Source organism: Mobula birostris, chromosome 13 (genome assembly GCF_030028105.1).
Source record: "Mobula birostris isolate sMobBir1 chromosome 13, sMobBir1.hap1, whole genome shotgun sequence".
NCBI lineage: Eukaryota > Metazoa > Chordata > Chondrichthyes > Myliobatiformes > Myliobatidae > Mobula > Mobula birostris.
This window is the reverse complement of record NC_092382.1, coordinates 82,718,328-82,740,549: the sequence shown is the minus strand read 5'-3', so window position 1 is coordinate 82,740,549 and position 22,222 is coordinate 82,718,328. Positions and strand designations below refer to the sequence as shown.

General features: G+C 43.5%; 1 protein-coding gene across 3 annotated transcripts in view; it reads right to left on the bottom strand.

Annotated features, from left to right (window-relative positions):
- LOC140207715 (NACHT, LRR and PYD domains-containing protein 3-like) overlaps positions 1-21,725 on the bottom strand; it is a 36,277-nt gene extending 14,552 nt beyond the window's left edge. The window contains exons 1-5 of one of the 3 annotated variants that reach the window (XM_072276270.1): positions 21,186-21,725; positions 17,257-17,376; positions 10,911-11,003; positions 6,905-6,997; positions 1,354-1,520 (exon numbers count right to left, since the gene is read on the bottom strand). In XM_072276270.1, the coding sequence (XP_072132371.1) occupies positions 1,354-1,520; positions 6,905-6,997; positions 10,911-11,003; positions 17,257-17,359 (456 nt within the window). In that variant the 5' untranslated portion in view covers positions 17,360-17,376; positions 21,186-21,725. The remainder of the gene's footprint in view (positions 1-1,353; positions 1,521-6,904; positions 6,998-10,910; positions 11,004-17,256; positions 17,377-21,185) is intronic. The other 2 variants (XM_072276272.1, XM_072276271.1) reach the window with 2 other exon arrangements.
- Between the last annotated feature and the right edge of the window lie 497 nt (positions 21,726-22,222).

The window sequence follows — 22,222 nt, the reverse complement described above, 5'->3', positions numbered from 1 at the left end:
TTGACTATGTTTGATTATATTGGATTGTGTCTTGACTAGTCTCTGGGACAACTCGGCAAATTCCTACTGTTCTAAAGGATCCTCCCAGGTGACCAGGCTGATGTGTCCTGATCTAAAGTGAATCCTTTGAGTTAGTTATCAGGTTCTATATGATGAGTACATTCGTACTGTCCTGGAAAAATGGAGCTGGTGAGACAGCAAAGAAAACTTCAGCAACTCTACAGTTCACACTTTTCTATATTACGAATATTGCAAAGCCTTTCACTTGCAAGTTGTTATTTTTGAACCGACCTGGTGTATGTGTGGTGCTGTGGGGGAATTCGGCAAACTGGAGTCTCTAGTGTACACATCCGCCACGGTCATTGCTAATTCGAACTTGGGGCCAGATTGAAGTGGCAGGGAATGGGCCCGAAAGCGAAGAATTAGCCAATGTTTTGTCGATTTCAGTGCCAGACCAGATCGAAAACTTTCTGATGTTGCAGCTGCGAGGGGCAAGCCGGTGTTTAGTTCACTGATTCTCGAAATTTACTCACATCTGCGGGTCTGGTCTGGGATCAAGGACCGGCTGCAACAGTGAATCTGGCTTGGGTGACTGTGAACTCACTTTCCACTTTGGTGTTCTCTGCAGTTCATATTCTGGGTAATAATTGTTTACTTTTAATGTTCGGATGATCTATTTTGTTTTTCAAACATTGGGTGTTTGGCAGTCTCTGTTATGTGAGTTTTTTTAAAGAATACGTCCTATCGTGTTTCTTCAATGTCTGTAAGAAAGCGAATCTCAAGGTGGTATACTGTATACATACTTTGATAATGAGCGTTGTTTGAAGCTATGAAATGTTGAAGATAATTTGAGCAACACATGATAGGAAAGATTTAGGCGACTTGGCCAATTTTCCTGCTGTGTGATTCTAATGCGAGGACCACGACACATTACCGAAATTCCAGGCACCTGGCTTCGTACGGGAGTGATGTGACCATATCGATGTCGTGGCCAGGTGTCTTTCCACACATGGCAGCAGGGAACTGGACATCTACATCGTCCATGAGGAGAAATGAAATTAATCCGAATGTGACCAAAGATCTTCATGGGTATTTTAATCGGGTTTTTATTTCTGCTGCTGATTCACTGAATCGCATTTCTCTCACCAGTGTGTTAAGTTCAGCATGTTTGTACTGATGAATTAAGTTTGAAACTGCAGTTAGCCCTGATGCAAATGTTTTGGACCCAATTTGTTCAGTGATCAATATCATCACTGCAGTGTAGAGAAACAAGAGGATGAGCTAGACTGACTGTTGTCTCTCATCCCTCTTTTCACCAAAATGAACTGTATCCCAACCATTTTTCCCACTCACCTCGTGTTCCCGTTTGCTGAATTGTCCTTCCTGTCTCAAAGTCAAGCTGAGTCCTTCTACCCGCTCCTCAATCGCAGGTTTCAGTCTCTCTCGGTAGAAAATGGTCATGTTGCGCAGTTGATAATCTTCACACTGTGTCAGGAGATCTGAGATCGTAGAATTGGGATCTGGGAATCGAAATATAAAAACACTGTACAGTACTCTGCAACGTGGAGTGGAGTGCGAGTTGGTAAATCTGACGGAGAGAAAAGTATATTGGAAAAGAGCGTGCACCGCAGGAGGGGCGTGGGATCCATGGCAGAGATGGCGGGAGGGAAGTGAGACAGGTAGCAGAATAGAAGTGCCTGGGGTCGGCTGTAGTAAGGGTACGGATACATCCAGCCCTAAGAACCGAGGCAAGGTAATTTGGTTCCAAACAATTGGCTTATTGATCATTACTAATGTCTCTCTGGTGTTCTTTCCCTACACTTTTCCAAACAATTCCCCTCTCTCTGCCCCCTTCGCCCTTTCAGTCCACAATAAAGACGCGTATCAGAATCAGATTTATTATCACTCACACATTTAACTTTTTTTTTTTGTTTTGCAGCTGCAGTACCATTCATTACATAACATTACTACAGTATTGCGCAAAAGCATTAGGGACATATATATAGGTAGGGTGCCAAGAGTTTTGCGCAGTTCCGTATGTAGGCCCCACATTCGCCCAATCCACCATGAGCTGCACGGAACAGCATTGCCGTTCGCCCCACACGCATCATCGCTTCAGTTATACTTTTTCCTTCCTTCTACTAAAGCTGTCATTGCCACCACAATGATGAGGAAGCGGGTGTAAAATATTGCAATCCCCCCTCCTCTCCAAAATGTAACAATGTTCAGTGTTAGTAATTACAGTGGGATTGCAATATTGTCAACTTTCCTGTCGAGTATGTGCTCTTGGATTATTTATTTATATAGCATCCAGCCAGACCTCTAATCTGCTCATTCCTGGGATGTGAACGCCATTTACAAAACTGCCAGCTGTGGTGTACCTCATTGCAGAGGAAGGGGATGCCTTCATTTTAGAGAGCAGGTAAAAATCGACTGGATTAGGTCTGGTGTCATGCTCAGACACAGAGTGACAAGTTGGGGTGCTGATCCTTGAGTGGGCTATATGAACAAATTTGGTTCTCGAGATTACGGACACTGTCCTATCAGCATTTTGTTTTATCACAGCACATCACTATTCCAGAATCTCTGGTAAGATTCGAACCTACATTACGCTCAATGTCTATGGGGCTGCACAGACAAGCAATGCCATCATACCTGGTATTTAAAACTCTGCATATTTTTCTCCTCCTTTCAGCTGTCAGTTTTCTCCTTTGGCCTGTGTGTCTCCCTGGTCCTAATGTGCCTCGATATCAAAATGGTCACCAGTCTTCTCATGAATATTGCCTGATGTATTTCAACATAAGAAGAGAAGGCAGGTGTATTGGGTGGAGTGGGATCCTGGATCAGCCATAATGGAATGGCCTAATTCTGCTCTTATGTTTCATGGTCTCATGACCTACCCAGGAATTTTAATCTTGAGTTGCAGGTGGTGGAAAGCACTTTACTAGGCAGATAGTGGAGTGGTTGTGCAAAAAAATATTGCAAGGCCTACATAGAAAGTCAGGGACAGTAAGATTAGGCAAAATGGGAATACTGTTCAGAGTTGCGTGTATATTAGTGCAGGGAATATTGTTCGTAAGGCGTTTAAGCTCAGTGCGTGGATCATAATGTGGAATTATGAAATTGCAGCCATTAATGAGAATTGTATGCAGGAGAGGCAGGACTGGAAACTTAATGTCCCAGATTTCCATTGTTTTAGACTTGGCAGAGTAGGAGGGAATAAAGAGTGAGGTGTGGTATCACTAAACAGGGAAGGTGTCGTGCAAAAGTTCAGACAGGGCAGACTGGACAGCTGGCCTACTGAGGCATGGACTATATTCGCCAAAGTGCTGTAGTGCTCCGTGATTAACTACATTTTTGACCTGTACCCTGGAGAATACTCGAGTTATTCCGATGATTACGGATTCCAAATCCTTATTTGTCTCCTTTAGCACTGCCTGACCTGCACATCATCATCACTCCAGTCTGGGTGACCGCCTATTGCTGGCGAATTTCACAGGAAACCTCTCTTCCCAGTCAGTACATTAATGCACACCAGAGTCCTCAGTGAATCCATTCCCTCTCCAGATTTCCTTAGAATCATTCAGCGCTACAGCCCAGAAACAGACACTTCGGCCGAAATCTTAATCTGTCTAGTTCCATCGACCTGCAGCTAGAACAACGCCCTCCATGTCCTTCCCAGTCATGTACATATACTGAATTTGTCATGGCTCGGTCCATGAAGTCCATATTCCGATTCACGGTCCGGTCCATCGACCCTTGCTCCAGGTTTTCCTGTCTACCCTGTTTCTGTTCTTGTTGAGCTCTAATTGAGGCAGCTGATGCTCGTTGGGGCTGGCTGCATGAATATCTTCAGAGACCAGGGTGTGTCTGCTGGATTGTTCTTGTCCTTACTCCTTGTATCCCTTTCTCTGCCTGTTTCCTCGCCTGAAGCCTTGCCGGTAACTCTCACCTCGTCTCGCCTTCAGTCTTGTCCTGGAGCCACCCCGTACCTAGCTCCATTCCTGTCCCTTGCCTCCGTCGGGTAAGCCAGGCCGTCTCGCCATTACCTGTGGTTAGTTCTGTCCCTTGCCTCCGTCGGGTGGTGATCCGCGTCCTGCCCAGGAATACCGTGCCCTGCCCAGGAGTAGCCTCCTGCCAAGCCTCACCTCAAGTCTCTAGCCTGAAGACTCCAGCCTCGTCTTGCCTGCCAGCCAGGACTCGTCCTTGCCTAGTTCTGGGATCCAAGCCAGAGGCAAGACCCAGGTACTGGGGCTTTGTCCTGTCTTGGCTCGGAGTCCAAGCCCGGGCTCCTAACTCTCTTGACCAGTCCTATTCTGGGTTCCCGGTTTTTGTGTCCATGTCCTTGCCCTCACCCTGCATTCTAGTCCTGTCCCTAGTACTTCAGTGCCTCTGTCTTGCACTTGGGTCCGTTCCCAGCCATCGCCTTATGACAGAATTCCCTTAAATGCTGAAATTGTGTCGGCATCCACCACATCCGCAGGCACCATTTTCCACACTCTAGCCACAGTTTGATTGAAGATAATCCGCTTATTCCTCTTCAACATTGCACCATTCACCCTTAACTCATGATCTCTTCTTCCAGTCAAGGCATAATTTTATATAGCTCTATCAAATCTCCTTTTGTTTTCCTGCACTCTAGGAAATGAAGACCACCCTCACACCAACCTCTGAGTGAAGATGATCCTCTTCTTGTTCCCTTTAAACATTTCTTTACTACTTTACTGTCACCAAACAATTGATATTAGAGCGCACAATCATCACAGCGATATTTGATCCTGCGCTTCACGCTCTCTGGAGTACAAATTGATAGTAAATAGTAAAAATTTTAATTATATATCATAAATAAAAATTTTAATTATATATCATAAATAGAAAATAGAAAAGGGAAAGTAAGGTAGTGCGCAAAAAAAAAAAAAAAAACAAGAGGCAGGGCCGGATATTTGGATGGTACGGCCCAGATCCGGATCAGGATCTGTTCAGCAGTCTTATCACAGTTGGAACGAAGCTATTCACAAATCTGGCCATACAAGTCTTCAAGCTCCTGAGCCTTCTCCCGGAGGGAAGAGGGACAAAAAGTGTGTTGGTTGGGTGGGTCGTGTCCTTGATTATCCTGGCAGCACTGCTCCGACAGCGTGCGGTGTAAAGTGAGTCCACGGACGGAAGATTGGTTTGTGTGATGTGCTGCGCCGTGTTCACGATCTTCTGCAGCTTCTTCCGGTCCTGAACAGGGCAACTTCCATACCAGGTTGTGACGCACCCTAGAAGAATGCTTTCTACGGTGCATCTATAAAAGTTAGTGAGGGTTTTCACCATTAATTCTTAATTCATGAACTAATTCCAGTATATACTCCTCATAATTTTCTATAGCTCTGTCTAGTCTTCTCATTCTATTTTGGTTTGGGTAATAAAGTCCGAACCTATTCAACCTTTCCCAACAATTCAGGTCCTCAAATCTCGGCAATATCCTTGTATTTTTTTTCTGCACTTTTGCAATCTTGTTGATGTATTTCCTGTACGTCAGTGAAGAGAATTGCACACAGCGCTCCAAATTAGTCCGCAATGAATAGAATTTCATCTTAATATCTGAACTCATGTAACACAATACCTTGATTTCTGGTGGCCAATGTGAAAAAGTTTTCATTATGACCTTTTCTACTTGTGATAGCACTTACAAGGTTCTGTTTATCTGTATTCTCATATTCCCCTGTTCTATAGCATTCTGCAGTACCCCAAAATTTCGCTGTGTAATCCTATACTGGCTTGCCTTTGCAAAATACAACACCTCACACATCTCTGCATGAAATTCCACCTGCGATTTTAAAACAAATGTCTTATGGTCCAAATCCCGCTGGAAAAATTGACGGATTTTTTTTTTTCCCCCCTGCTTATGTACCACCAGCCTCGGCGTCGTCTGTAAGCTTATTGATCCACTTGACCACGTCATCATCCAGATTGTTAATATAGATGCAAACAACAACAGACCCTAGACCAGTCCTTGAGGCAGACAACAAGTTACCGGCCACCAGTCCGAGAGCCAACTCTCTACCACCAGTCTTTGGCTCCTGCCACAAATCCAATGTCTAATCCAATTTATTATCACATTCTGAACGCCAAATGACTGAAACTTCTCGACTAAACTCCCATGCAGGATCTTCTCAAAGGGCTTGCCAAGATTTACTGCCTTTCCTCTATCAACCTTCATAGTATATTCCTTGATTACTCTATAAGACTGGATAGACATAACATACTACCACACAACCATGTTGAATATCCTTAAGCAGTCCCTGTCTATAAAAATTCTAACACTTAAAGTACTTCCAATAACTTTCCCAGTATTGATGGCACGTCCATCATAGTTACTCAGATTATCTTTAGAGCCTTTCTCAAACAACAGAACAGCAGGGGCGCCGCTGTAGCACAGCCGTTAGTTCGACACTATTGCTGCTCAGGGCATCTTAATTTGGAGTTCAATTCTGGTGTCCTCGCTGAGCACATTTGTATGTTCCAACTCATGTGGCGACTGTTTTCTCCGGATGTTCCGGTTTCCTCTCACAATCCAAAAACGTACCGGTGGTTAGTTTGATTAGTCGTTGCAATTTTACCCCCGAATTACATTAGGTTAAATCGGTGGGCTGCTCCATGGCACCGCTCGGTTGATTAAGGAAAGTTATTTGAACACATTTGACAATCTCTATCTCAGTCATCACATTTACAAGCATGGCAGTCCCAGTTACTGTCCATAAAATCTCTCAAGCAGTGATTATAATAAACATGTATATGTTATCCCTATATTTCTCAGCCCTTACGTCTTCCCTGTATTCCTATGAATTACGGGCCCAGGCATTAAATCTGGAACTGATGTTAAGGCAACATTTAACTTTGTTAGTATTCTGTAACGCACCTGTGTCCTGTCCCGCTTTGGAGCTCACTGGATCCTCATGCATATTCATACCTCCAGCCATGGTGGGGTTGGGGTTTTCAACATCCTGGCTCTCTGCAATAAACAGAATGAGGATTAGGTGATTTCCAATGACAGTAAGACACTGCTTTCTGTTCTGCTCTTTCCTCATCTGCAAACTGCTCTCTGTCTGTGAGGTAAATCATCACGTACATACTGACAATCTATCCAAACCCATTTACTTACCGCTTGTACAATTCCTGCAATGCCTTGGCGATTTTATTCATATCCGAAACAGAATGAGAGGAGAGGTTTAATAACGCTGGCATATGTCGTGAACTGGTTAACTTTGTGGTATCGGTGTAATGCATAATATAGATAGAAAAACAACATTGAACTATAGTCTATATATCTGAAATTTATAGTAATTCCAGTCGGATTTCAATATTGCCAACGTTCCCGTCGAGTATGTGCTCTTGGGTTATTTACTATTATAGCATCCAGCCAGACCTCTAATCTGCTCATTCCTAGGATGTGAACACCATTTACAAAACTTCCAGCTGTTGTGTCCTTCATTCTAGAGGGATGGAATGCCGTCATTTTAAAGAATGGGTAAAAATCGGGTGGATTAAGGTAGGCGTCGTGCTTAGACACAGAGTAACAAGTTCAGGTCGTGATACTTCAGTGGGTTATATGAACAAATTTTGTTGTCAGGATTACGGACATTGGCTGTTCACCAATTTATGTTATCACTTCACATCACTATTCCAGAATCTCTGGTGAGATTTGAACCTGCATTCTGCTCAATGTCTATGGGACTGCACAGACAAGCAATGCCACCAAATGTGGTATATAAAACCCTGCATGTTCTTCTTCTTTCAACTGCCAGTTTACTCCTTTGGCCTGTGTGTCTCTCTGGTCCTGATGTGCCTTGATCCCAAAATGGTCACCAATCTTCGCATGGAAATTGCCTGATGTATCTCAACACAAGAGAGAAGGCAGGTGTATTGGGGTGAGTGGGATCCTGGGTCAGCCAAATGGAATGGCGGAGTAGTCTCGATGGGCTAAATGGCCTAAATCTGCTCCTATGATTTATGGTCTCACAACCTACCCAGGCATTTTAATCTAGAGTTGCAGGTGATGGAAAGCATTTTACTATGCAGATAGTGGAGAGGTTGCACGAAAAATAAATGTTGCAAGGCCTACATATTAAGTCAGGAACGGTAAGATTAAGCAAGATGGGAATACTGTTTGGAATTACGTGCATATTAGTGAAGGGAATTTATTAACGACGTGGATGTGGGGTAGATGGGTGGGTTGGCAAGTTTGCAGATGACAAAGGTTGGTCGTGTTGTGGATAGTGTAGAGAATTGTCGAAGATCGCAGAGAGGCATTGATAGGTTGCAGACATGGGCTAAGAAGTGGCAGATGGAGTTCAACCCGGAGAAGTGTGAGGCGGTACACTTTGGAACGACAAACTCCAAGGTAGAGTACAAAGTAAATGGTAGGATACTTGGTTATGTGGAGGAGCAGAGGAATCTGGGAGTACGTGTACACAGATCCCAGATAGTTGCCTCCACGTAGATAAGGTAGTTAAGAAAGCTTATGGGGTGTTAGCCTTCATAAATCGAGGGATAGAGTTTAAAAGTCGCGAGGTAATGATGCAGCTCTATAAAACTCTGGTTAGGCCACACTTCGAGTACTGTGTCCAGTTCTGTTCGCCTCACTAAAGGAAGGATGTGGAAGTATTGGAAAGGATACAGTGGAGATTTACCATGGTGCTGCCTCGTTTACAGAGTATGCATTATAATCAGAGATTAAGGAAGCTAGGGCTTTACTCTTTGGAGAGAAGGAGGATGAGAGGAGACATGATAGAGGTGTACAAGATAATAAGAGGAGTAATCGAGTGGATAGCCAGCGCATCTTCTCCAGGGCAGCACTGCTCAGTACAAGATGAGATGGTTTTAAGCTGGGAAGTTCAAGCTGGATATTAGAGGAAGATATTTTACTCAGAGTGTGGTTGGTGAGTGGAATGCGAGGAGTCAGTGGTGGAGGCAGATGTACTAGTGAACGTTAGGAGACTACTAGACAGGTACATGGAGGAATTTAAAGTGGGGGTTATATGGGAGGCAGGGTTTAAGGGTCAGCACAACATTGTGGGCCGAAGGACCTGTACTGAGATGTACTATTCTATGTTCTATGGTCTATGGAATACTGCTCGTAAGGTGGATAAGCTCAGAGCATGGATCATCATGTGGAATTATGAATCTGCAGCCATTAGTGACATTTGATGTCCCAGATTTCCATTGTTTTCAACATGGCAGAGTAAGGGAATAAAGAATAAAGGTGTGGTATTCCTAAACAGGAACGTTGCCGTGCAAAATCTCAGACATGGCAGACTGGACTTCTTCTCCTTTAGCACTGTCTGGACTGCACATCACCATCACTCCAGACTGGGTGAACTCTTGTTGCTGGGTCGATTTGTCAGGAAATCTCTCTTCCCAGTCACTACGTTAATGAACACCAGAGTCTTCAGTGAATCTATTCCCTCGCCAGGCATTTCTTAGAATCATTGAACACCACAGAACAGAAACAGACTCTTCGGCCGAAATATTAATCTGTCTAGTCCCATCGACCTGCAATCAGAACATAGCCCTCCATGTCCTTCCCATTCATGTACCTATATTTTCTTAAAAGTTGAAATCGTACCGGCCACCACCACTTCCGCAGGCACCGTGTTCCACACTCTCGCCAAAGTCTGAGTGAAGATAATCTCCTTGTTGTTCCTCTTAAACATTTTACCATTCATCCTTAAATCATCATCTCTTCTTCCAGTGTAGGCGCAATTTTATATAGCTCTATCAAATCTCCTTTCATTCTCCTGTACTCTAGGAAATAAAGACTATATTCACACCAACCTCTGAGTGAAGTTGATCCTCTTTTTCTTCCCTTTAAACATTTCACCATCAATCGTTAATTCATGAACTAATTCCAGTCTACACTCCTCAGTATCTTCTATAGCCCTATCTAATCTCCTGGCATTCTTTCACTCTGCAGAATAAAACCCGAATCTATTCAATCTTTCCTGACAAATCGGGTCCTCACATCCCGGCCATACCTTTGCATTTTTTCTGCCCTCTTTTAATCTTGTTGATGTATTTCCTGTGGGTAGGTGACGAGAATTGCACGCAGTACTGCAAATTAGTCCTCAATTAAGAGAACTTCAACTTAACATCTGAACTCCTGTAACACAGTACTTTGATTTCTGAAGGCCAATGTGCCAAAAGCTTTCTTGACGACCTTATCTACCTGTGATACCACTTACAAGGTTCTGTGTATCTGTATTCTCAGATCCCTCTGTTCAATAGCATTCTTCAGTTCCCCGAACATTCGCTGTGTAATCCTACTCTGACTTGTCCTCGCAAAATGCAACACCTCACACATCTCTGCATGAAATTCCATCTGCGATATTCAGCCAAATTTCATCGGGTCCAGATCCTGCTGGAAAATTTGACGGCCTATTACCCTGCCTATGTACCACCTACCTCAGTGTCATCTGCAAGTTTTTAATCCACTTTATCGCATCATCATCCAGATCGTTTATATAGATGCAATCAACAACAGACCCTGGACCAGTCCTTGCAGCAGACAACCAGGTACCGCAAACAACAGGAATTCTGCAGATGCTGGAAATTCAAGCAACACACATCAAAGTTGCTGGTGAATGCAGCAGTCTAGGCAGCATCTCTAGGAAGAGGTACAGTCGACGTTTCAGGGGTCTCGGCCTGAAAAGTCGACTGTACCTCTTCCTAGAGATGCTGCCTGGACTGCTGCGTTCACCAGCAACTTTGAATTAGGTACCGGCCCCCAGTGCAAGAGCCAATTATCTACTACCACCCTATGGCTTCTGCCACAGCTCCAATGTCTAATCGAATTAATTATCACATTCTGAAAGCCAAGTGAGTGAACCTTCTTGACTGAACTCCCATGCAGGACCTTATAAACGCACCTGTGTCCTTTCCCTCTTTGGAGTTCGCTGGATCCCCATTCATATTCACATCTTCAGCCATGGTGGGGATGGCGTTTTCAACTTTCGGGCTCTCTGAAATAAACATACATATATATATATATATATATATATATATATTTGAAATAGTTCAATTAAATAGGTAGTGCAATAAAGAAATTTTAAAGGAAGTAGTGAAGTAGTGATCATGGGTTCAGTATCCATTCAGAAATCAGATGGCAGAGGGTGGGAAGCTATTGTTGAATCAGGCTTCTGTTCCTCCTTTCTGATGGTACTGGAAGCCCTGAATGATGGACGCCATCTCTTTGAAGCACTTCTCCTTGAAAATGTCCCCGATACTATGAAAGCTCGTACCCACCATGGTGCTGAATAATTTTACAACTCTCTGCAGCTACCCTTGATCCTGTGTAGTAACAACCTCCGCTATGCCAGACAGTGATGCAATCGGTTAGAATGCCTGGCATGGTACATCTGGAAATTTGTGCAATACTGCTTTTAGTGACATACCAAATCTCCATAAGACAATAAGACCAAAAGACAAAGGAGCAGAAGTTGACCATTCGGCCCTTCGAGTCTGCTCCACTATTTTATCATGAGCTCATTCTTCTATTTAGTCCCACTACCCCACCTCCTCAAACTCTTGATGAAATATAGCCACTGTCTTGCCTTCTTAATGGCTGCATTGATATGTTGGGTCCAGGTGAGACCCTCAGACATAGTGACAACCAGGAACTTGAAATTTCTCACTCTCTCCACTTCTGATTCCTCTACGAGGACTTGTGTGTCTTCCCTCGTTTTACCCCTTCTGAAGTCCAGAGTGAGTTATTTGGTCTTACTGAAATTCAGTGAAAAATTGTTCATGGAAAGCTGTGACACCGGCTGATACATCTCGCTCCTGAATGGCCCCTCATCTCCATCTGAAATTCTGACAACAATGATGATATCATCAGCAAATTTAAAGATGGCATTTGAGATGTGCCTAGCCACACAGTCATGGATGCAGAGAGCGTAGAGCAATGGTTAAGGCCACACCCCTGTGGTGCACCAATGTTGATTGTCAGTGAGGTGGAGATGTTACACCGCCTTTAGAATGCATTCATCTCTCTTTGAAGTTTTCATGCTTTCTTGCTTTACAACATTGAATTACAATGGATCTATTTTGGCTTTTTGACACTAATCAACTGAAGAGACTATTTCGTGACACAGTGAAACACATTTCTAAAGAAATGGTCTAAAGATACAAACGTATTACAATTATTAATCACAAAACAATTGATTGCATAATTACTCACCCTTTCAAGAAGTATTTAGTAGATGCACCTTTCACAGTAATTACAGCCTTGAATCTGCATGGATCAGTCTCTATCAGCTTTGCACATCTGAACACTGAAATTTTTCCACATTATTCTTTACGTTACTGCTGAAACTCTGTCAGATTTTATGGGGTCCATGAGTGAACAGCTCTTTTCAAGTCGAACCGCAGATTCTCAATTGCAGTGAGGTCCACACTCTGACTTGGGCACTTCAGGGCATTAACGTTGTTTTTGAACAACTTCTGAGCAATTTTAGCTTTATGCTTTGAGTCATTTTCTTGCTGGAAAACAAATCTTCTCCCAGGTCGCAGTACTCTTGCAGACTGCATCAGGTTTTCATCCAGGATTACCCTGTATTTTGCTGCATTCATTGTAACCTCTATCTTCACAAGCTTTCCAGGATCTGATGTAGTAAAGCATCCCTATGGCATGATTAACTCACCACCATGCATCACGGTAGGGATGGACTGTTTTTGATGATGTGCGGTGTGCGCCAAACACAAGATTTAGTCTGATGGCCAGAAAGTTCAATTTTCTTTTCACCAGACCATAGAACCTTCTTCCAGCTGACTTCAGTGTCTCCTACCCCACATGCCTTCTGGCAAACTGTAGCCAAGATTTCATGCGAGTTTCTTTCAACAGCAACGTTCACTTTGCCACTCTCCCATAAAGCTGTGACTGGTAAAGCACCCAGGAAATAGTTGTTGTATGCGCCGTCCCTCCCATCTCAGCCACTGAAGCTAGTAACTCCTCCAGAGTTATCATAGGACCATTGGTGCCCCCCCCCACCTCAGTGATTCACTTCTTGCACAGTCACTGTTATTGAGGACAGCCTGTTCTAGGCAGATTTACAGCTGTGCCATATTCTTTCCATTTCTTGACAATTGACTTAACTGTACTCCAGGGGATATTCAGTGACCTGGAAAAGTCCTCGTATCCATCTTCTGACTTGTGCTTTTCTACCAACTTTTCCCGGAGATCCTTGTTGTATTTATTTGTCTTCACGGTGTAGTTTTTGCCAAGATACGGACTCACCAGCAGTTGGACCTTCTATATACAGGTGTAGTTTTACTACAAACAATTGAAATACTTTGACTGTGTGACTTCTAAAATCAATTGGCTGCACGAGTGATGATTTGGTGTGTCCTATTACAGGGGATGAACACCCATGCAATCAATTATTTTGTGCTTTATATTTCTAATTAATACAGATTACTTTGTGGAGATCTGTTTTGGCTTTCACGAGAAAGTCATTTTCATGTTGATCAGTGTCAAAAAAAGCCAAATTAAATCCATTGTAAAACAATAAAACATGAAAACTTCCAAGGTGAGGGGAGTGAATATTTCATAGGCACTGCATTTCAAATCCGCACAGATTTTGGTTTTCCGGTTTGGAAATTGAGAGTACAGTTGCAGAGAGAGATACAAATGCCTAGGTTCTCGACGTTTTCGATCAGAATTGTAGGAATGATAGTGTTAAATGATGAGTTGTAGTTAAATAACAGAATCCTGGCATAGGTATTTGTATTGTCGAGATGATCCTTGGCCACGTGGAGATGCAATTTGATCATATCCACTGTAGGCCTATTGTGGAGATTGGCCAATTACAGAGGATCCAGGTTCTTGCTGAAGTGGGAATTGATTCCAGCCATAACTGACCTCTAAAATAATTCCCACACCATAGATATGAGCGCTCAAGGATGATAGTCGTTAAGACATCTTATCCTGCTTTTCTTGTGCGCTTGAAACAGGTGGAAACTTGCAAATGTAGCAATGAGAAATTGAAAATAAACGAACAGTTGGTTGACACAGGTTTTCTGAGCCCTACCAAGTATTCCATTAGGCCCTGCCGCCCATGTACTTGTTTCTCAAATGTGGTGTTCATAACAACCCACACACTTCATCCCCTCTGGCGTTCCTGATTCCAAAAACCCTCTGCCTGAGGATTTCTTCAAGTCCTCTCGAAACATCTTCCCGATTGCACTAAATGAGGGGTTCAGAACCTTTATTATGCAATGGACCACTAACATTAACCGAGGCGTCTATGGACTCCCAGTTGGGACCCTTACCCACATACTCAACTCGGTCCTTCTACTCTTCCCAAGTTGGCTGTCGCAACGTATACATTTGTGTCTGATAGCAACTTTGAATCTTGAAAGGGGTGAGACTGCATGATCCCAGTGACCGTACACAAACTGAGATATGGGTACTCAGGAGAATGATTACAGCATAGGAGATGGAAGTACAGGAGTTATATTTTAACTTTAGTAATACTCTGGAGGCAATTAATGAGATTGGATTTACAGAAAGGTCCAAGTATGTTGGTAATTTAGTTACTGTTGGGATTTCACGATTTAAACTTGTCTAATGTTATTTTCTTTTGCATGGTGAATAACTTCGAATATTTATTTGTTTTAAAGTCTCGGAGTTTTTTCAATGTTCTCGAATTGTAACTGAAACTGTTTAACCCTTAGGAACAAGAGGTCTCTGACATGGTTTAAATTGTGAATATCTTGCATGCTTCAAATGTGTAAAATATGGCAACACTGAGTTTATTTGAGAGAAGAGAGTGTGAGTCTGCATTTATGTCTGTGAGAGACAGGGTCCAGAGACCATTTTCAAGAGGCTGTGCTTTTAAGACATTGCATGATGTGTTAAATTGCCGGGGGTCCCCATCCATCAGCTTTCTGTCGCTTCCTTGGTTCTCCGAAAAATGTGTGAAAGCTTGTCATGGTGGGACATGAATGTTCATTTTAAGGTTTGCAGTTACCTGCAAGGAAGAACAGTGCAAATACAGATTTTTTTTCCTTCTTGTGATTTTTCTGGTATATTTTTCTTTTTTACACGGAAATAAGTTTAGATTAACTCTGGTCCCACAATGGCCAGGTATAATCTCAGTCGACATGGACATTTGTGCATCTTTATTTAAGATACGGGAAGCCCACATTTCTGAGGAAAATGTGCATCTGGGGCAAATTAATCATTGCCGATAATTAAACTGGAAATTTGAAACTAACAGCTAACATTCCAACCCCTCTGTTTTTCCTTTCTCCAGCAAACCTCTTCCTAAAAATTTCTTTTTCAAGTCCTCTCGAAAGAAAATTCTCCATTACTGTAAACGGTCTGTTCACAACCTTTATTAACCGAGGAGTCTATGGATTTCAAGTTGTGGACCATGTACCCATGTACTCTGCTCACTCTTATTCCTATTCTCAAATCGGCCACCAGCAGGTATTCTGCAAATTCACCGGTAGCAGCTTGTATTTCGAGAGATTTCATTTGCAGTCCTGCCTGAGAAACAGGCTGCTCTACCAGCATCTCCCCGGGGTGGACGCTGAGAGAGGTCTGCCCCCATCTCACGGCCCCTTTCACCCACCTTCCATTAGCCTTTCCGAGTCTAGTTTGATAATCCCATCTTCTAGGACACTATCCTACACGGGTCGCATAACGTCTCGTTGGTAGACAGCACATGCTCACAGGGTCTTACGATGTTTCATTCCAGGCACCCTGCCTTCACCGTTTCACATATTGCCCCATCCTTCTGGACGCGGACCCTACCCAGCCATGTGCTACCATAATCCCGGGACCTGACATTCAACCTACCTCCCTTTTCGGAGGATGCAACTGATCTGGACATGGTGCAGGAGGGATTTACCAGGAAAGGGACTGTGAAGTGGCATGGGTTTTAATGCAGACAAATGTGTACTTTGGAAGGATAAATATGTTGAAGTGTATGAAGAAATTGGTGAGGCCTAATCTGGATCAGAGTGTGTTGTTCTGGTCACCTAACGACAGAGAAGAAATCAACATGATTGAAAGGGTGCACAGAAAAGTTACAATGATGTTGCCAGGATTTGAAGACTTGAGTTGGAAGTTAAGGTGAATTGGTTAGGAATTTAGTTTAGGGTGGTATGGTGACATAGTAGTTAGCAGAATGCTTTACAGCCACAGGGACCTGCGTTCAACTGCTGCTGTTGTCTAAAGACTTTATACGTTTCTCTCCGTGACCACATGTTTCCGGTTTGCTCCAACATTATAAAGATGTTTGGGCTAGTAGTTTAATTAGTCACTAGCGTATAATTTGCGGCACGCACTTGTTGGGACATGCCGTAAATGAAGGGAGGAAGAAATAAATTCTATGCTATGTCCACCGGCTCCCACTCATCTATTTCAACAGCTATAATTTCTAAAAAGGTCCCACAGAGTACTGAATCATGCCTGCCCTTCGAGGAATATGATTTCACGGTCTGTTGTGCATTCCCCAATTTCAGAATTATTATTGTAAGGGGTTTCTTCTTTTATGTTACCGCTTAGGCTAATCAAAATGGCTTCTTTGTTATTTAACTGCTGAGAAAGTTCTCTAGCAGTTTGGGTTATAAAGAGTTGTATTCAGTTGCTAACCAACTGCGATAGATGTTATTCTTTCTTGTGTGTCTGTAAGCTATTGTGATGTGTGGGCTCTGGCGGAGAAGGTGAGATGGGGACCGAGACAGTGGACGCAATGCTGTGAGCTGGCCGACGAGACGGACCCCCAGCCGAAGTCCAAGGTCCAGGGTCTTTGCCAAGGAGAGGAGACGAAGATAGACTTGTGTGGAGTGTCTGGTCGACCACCGTGGTTGGTCCCAGGTGGCGGATCGAGGTGGTCGGAGGTGATTGAATGGTGGAAAGAGGACTCCGTTACTGTTGTGCACGAAGTGGTTGAACTTTGATAAGTTTGGCGCCTTTTACTTTCCTTTTATATTTTATCTCTATTAATTACATAGTCCTAGTAATAGCTATAAATTATAATAATTTAATCGCATATGGTGCATTGTCTGTTATTTGGAGGGGTGGGCTGCATCACACAGCATCCACACAAACTTGACTACCCATTTGGCAGGGCCAAAGGCTGCTTCCTCTAGAGGAAAGCGAGCTGAGCGAGCCTGAGGCTTACCAGGGGGCTACATTATGAGTTCATAAGTAATACTCGAGTGACTACCAGATGCTTAATTTTAAACAATTTGAAGTCTACTAACCTGCTCCATGTTCAAAGCTTCCAGGGGGTTTCAATTTTGTGGCATCATCAACTTCCCCTTGCGGTAAGTTTTCAAGCTGAGTTTTAGTGAATATACTTCCCATTTCAGTTGTTTTGCTGCCTTCAAAATGAAAATGCAGGTTAAGGAGCAACACAACACATCACTGAAGCTCATAGAAATATTTAAACCATAAGATCTTAAGACATAGGTGTAGAATTAGGCCATTCAGCCCATCGTGCCAATCCACCCTTCTACCCCGACATCCAGGTCGTTAATAAAAATCACAAAAAGTAGAGGTCCCAGAACCAATCCTTTTTAGCCACCACTAGTCTCAACCCTCCAGTCCGAATGTACTCCCTCCACCACCACCCTCTGCTTTCTGCAGGCAAGCCAATTCTGAATCCACCTGGCCAAACTTCCCTGGATCCCATGCCTTCTAATTTTCCAAATAAGCCTACCGTGTGGAACCGTTTTAAATGCCTCACTAAAATCCATGTAGATCACATCCACGGCACCACCCTCATGTATATGTCTGGTCACCTCCTCAAAGAACTCTATCAGGCTTGTTAGACACGATCTTCCCTTCACAAAGCCATGCTGACTGTCCCTGATCAGACCATGATTCTCTAAATGCCTATAGATCCTATCCCCAAGAATCTTTTCCAACAGCTTTCCCACCACAGACGTAAGGTTTACTGGTCTATAATTACCCGGACTATCCCTACTACCTTTTCTGAACAAGGGAACAACATTCGCCTCCCTCCAATCCTCTGGTACCATTCCCGTGGACAACGAGGACATAAAGATCCTAGCCAGAGGCTCGGCAATCTCTTCCGTCGCCTCATGGAGCAGCCTGGGGAATATTCCATCAGGCCCCGGGGACTTATCCATCCTAATGTATTTTAACAACTCCAACAGCTCCTCTTCCTTAATATCAACATGCTCCAGAACATCAACCTCACTCATATTGTCCTCACCATCATCAAGTTCCCTCTCATTGGTGAATACCAAAAAGAAGTATTCATTGAGGACCTCGCTCACTTCCACAGCCTCCAGGCACATCTTCCCACCTTTATCTCTAATCTGTTGTACCTGCACTATCGGCTCTAACTGGCCTATAATTTTCTTTCTTTTGCCTTCCTCCTTTCTTAAATAGTGGATTGACATTTACAATCTTCCAGTCCTCTGGGACCATGTTGTAATCAAGTGATTCTTGAAAGATCATGACTAATGGCATCCGTCATCTCTTCTGCAACCTCTCTCAGGACTCTGGAATGTATCTATCTGGTCCAAGTGACTTATACAACTTAAGATCTTTAAGCTTGCCGAGATTTTTTTTTTTTTTTTAAATTTGTAATAGCAATGGCACTACTTCCTGCCCCATGATGCTCTCAGACCTCTGACACACTGCTAGTGTTGTCAGCAGTAAAGGCAGATGCAAAGTAACCATTAAGTTCATCTGCCATTTATTTGTCCTCCATTACTACCTCACCAGCATCATTTTCCAGTGGTCCAATATTAACTTTCTGCAACAGTGTCCTGTCCAAATAAACAAAGGAAATATTTATTATTTTCTCAGTGTTACTCTTTAAGATATGCCCCAAGTAAGTGCTCTGCTCTGTTATTCAATGCCTCTACTGAATGGATTTGACTTCTTAAAAAAGGCATATCCTCGCCCATATGACATTGTGCAGCGTCACTTAGGGGATACTGCAAAGATTGCGTATGTCTAAACTGGAAATGTTGGCCTCAACACTAAGCAGTGTGTGTATGTAAGTGTAATGCTGTGCATCAGCCAGTGAGCACCATCCTTACTATAAAGAATGGTGAATGTGACATCATACTACAGGGATGCTTTTCATCAGCACGACTTACCATCTGGTATGGTTTGATGTGAGGATGAAAGCTGCTAAATACAGAGATTTTGTATAAAACATTAGCAAACAAACACCCTCGACACAGCCAGAAATCTGAAAGTGGGGAGGAAGATCATTTTTAAGCAGAACAACGACCCAAAGCACACTGCGGGAGCAAACATGAAGTAGCTTCAAATGTAGAAAATTGATGACTCTGAGTAGCCCTATCAGCGATCTGATCTTAACCCTATCGAACATCTCTAGCAAAATCAAAACTGCTGTCCACCGCCGCTCCCCAACTAACCTGGCACAGCTTGAGCAATTTTGCAAGGAGGAATAAAGAAATCTCACTCCATCATGTTGTGGAAAACTAATAGAGACTGTCCCAAAATATTACTATCCATAATAGCTGCAAGAGGTGTTTCACCCAAGTACTGAAGAACAGCAAGTACGTGAAGTACTGAAGGACTGAATGAATACATTTGAACGGCTAATATTACCGCTTTATTTATTTTTCATGCTTTACAATTCTCCCATGGATTTGGGTTCTGCTGTGGCAGAGAAAGAGGATGGGGTTCACAGAAAAAAAAACAACAAAACTTCAGCTAAATTGATTAAAATCCCTGGTTGCAATACTCATTTATGTGAATAAAGATTTTTTTTTGGTGGGTGGTGAATACCATTTCAAGTACTGTATATGCATTGCCATATATGGACCACATATATACTTTATATGCTGTATATACGATATTACTATACATATACATACTGTACATATATACATTATACTGTATATACAGTGTGCATTGATATGCAAAATAACACCCTTTTTGTAGATGTATTCATCTGAAATAAGAAATTTTGAAAATGGAACAGGTGTTTGCTACACAGATCTCGCACCCTTGCCTTGGAACAGTTGGCCATTGTTGTAGAGCTATTCTTAATCTTAACTTAACCTGTGGAAACAGTAGGATCACAAGAGGCACCACAGCCAGAAGTGGCTGAAAACAGAGCAAATATCTCCTTGATGGCTGAACCAATGCACAGACAACTGGTTGTTGGGAAATAAAGTTCCGAAATAAATATCAGAAGCTGAAATATTCTCACCTTAATTCCCCAAGAATACTCTGATAGTGCGGATACTGTGTATCATTTTGTTACAAATAGCCCCGCCCACCGCCCCACACGGAAAACCCATAACCATGGCAACACACAATGCTGGAGGAGCTCAGGTCAGGCAGCTCTACGGATTAGTGTAAACAGTCGACGTTGCGGACAGAATCCCTTCATCAGGAGTGGAATGGAAAGGGCAAGAGGGCAGATGATTGACTGATTTGGAAGGTGGGGGTTGTTGTTCTGTGAGACTCGGTGCTCAGGGTCTGCGAGCAAGCAGCTGCCTGTCCTGTCCGTGCACATTCCTCAGAACAGGGAGCGGCCTTTCTGCTGAAATCAAATCGAACCCGTTCGACAAAACACCGTCATTCAAGCGTGAAGGAAGTTTAATATTGTAATTAACACGTTCTGCTACAGGGAAGAGCGATAGAACCAGTGACGCGATGTAAGGACATTACCCGGGGTCTCGAACCCGCAAAGTTACCAGTTACTTCGCTCCCCTGTTTGCTGCGAGTTTCCAGCATTTTGTTTTTATCTCAGGCTCCTATCATCTATAGATGTGCTCAAAATAATTTTCAAGCTTCCTTCAAACAAATCAAACCAAAGCATTCCCATAAGCGACGTTTCGTAATATTACCGGGTTTCGACCTGTTATTCTGAGTACTTGCGTTTTAATGAGGGACAGAGAGATCGGTGACAGATCACTGCCCCGTGGGATTTCACATGTTGCTACCGGTGTGAAAGATGCCTTCAGCTCTCACTCAGTAGAAACCGCCCTGGAGAGTATTTCTGGTTGACGGTAACGACGTCGTTTCTCTTAATCCATTTGGACAATGATTGACCCGTTAACATGAACATGTCAGGACTGCCCTCTGCCACTAAATTCACTCCTGATCCCGATCAAAGCCGAGTTTCGCTGTGAACGCTGAATACTTGTACAGACTCATACACAACACTTACCTCTGATGCTGTAACCGGACGGCGTTCAGTGTGGTCCCGGGAAATCACAGACTGACTTCCCGGGTGACCGACAATGGTCCTGCACCGGTGGGCTCACCCTGTACGGAGAGTTGAGTCTGAGCTGCTGCTCCCGAGTCCGTCGGTCATTACAGATGGACAGGGCCGGGTGAGCCAGGGTAGAGCGGGACTGCCGCGGTCCGGGTCACACTAACTCTCACCGGCTCAGGACGGATCCGACAGCGGGAATGGGATCAATGTAGCAACCCTAAAGAGGAAAAAAATCAAACAGGCTGCGTTAACCTTTTTGTCTGGATTTCCGTGTAGTGCTCTTCTTTTGTTTGCATCGCTACCAGTGGGGCGGAGTTTCTCTGTTTAACCCAGCGAATCCCAGGCTGCGAATTTGATCCATCCCAGGTCCCGAGAGGATCTGAGCTCGGCCCCGTGTGTAAACAGGACTGTCCTGCATAGGTATAGTTCCAGCTCAAACGTCCTTCTGCTGTTCAGGTACAGAGAGACGCATTTCTGCTGAAATTAAACCAAACACATTCGACTATATATTTCCACTAACTGGGGGAAAAAAAAACTTAGAGAGATTATCGCATTTCCATCCGAACAACTATTATCACAAGAAACCCCCTCGCCCACGGTTAACAGCGCGTTTCATTTCAGGAGCAGAGGTTGTTGACCGACCCCCGCCGGAAATACTTGTTGAATTTATTTCTCTTAAAAGTCATGTATTCCAAATGGCCAGAAGTGTGACCGAAGGAGGGAGTGATGCACTCTCTGAAAATAGTCACGCACGTTAAAATGGCCGACAGGGAGGGAATGACGCACTGATTGAAAATGAGCACGGGGGTGGGGGGGGGAAGTTGCGTGCTGATTAAAAAATGGGAGTCTCACTCCCTGTTATAAGTGCGGAGCAAGAGGGGACACAAACACGTTTTCTAGGTTTAACTACATTGAGTTTATTACTCGTTACAAGAAGAGCAAAGCGGAAGCGGGAATAAGCGTAATGGACAAGGACTTGGAGCCAGGAC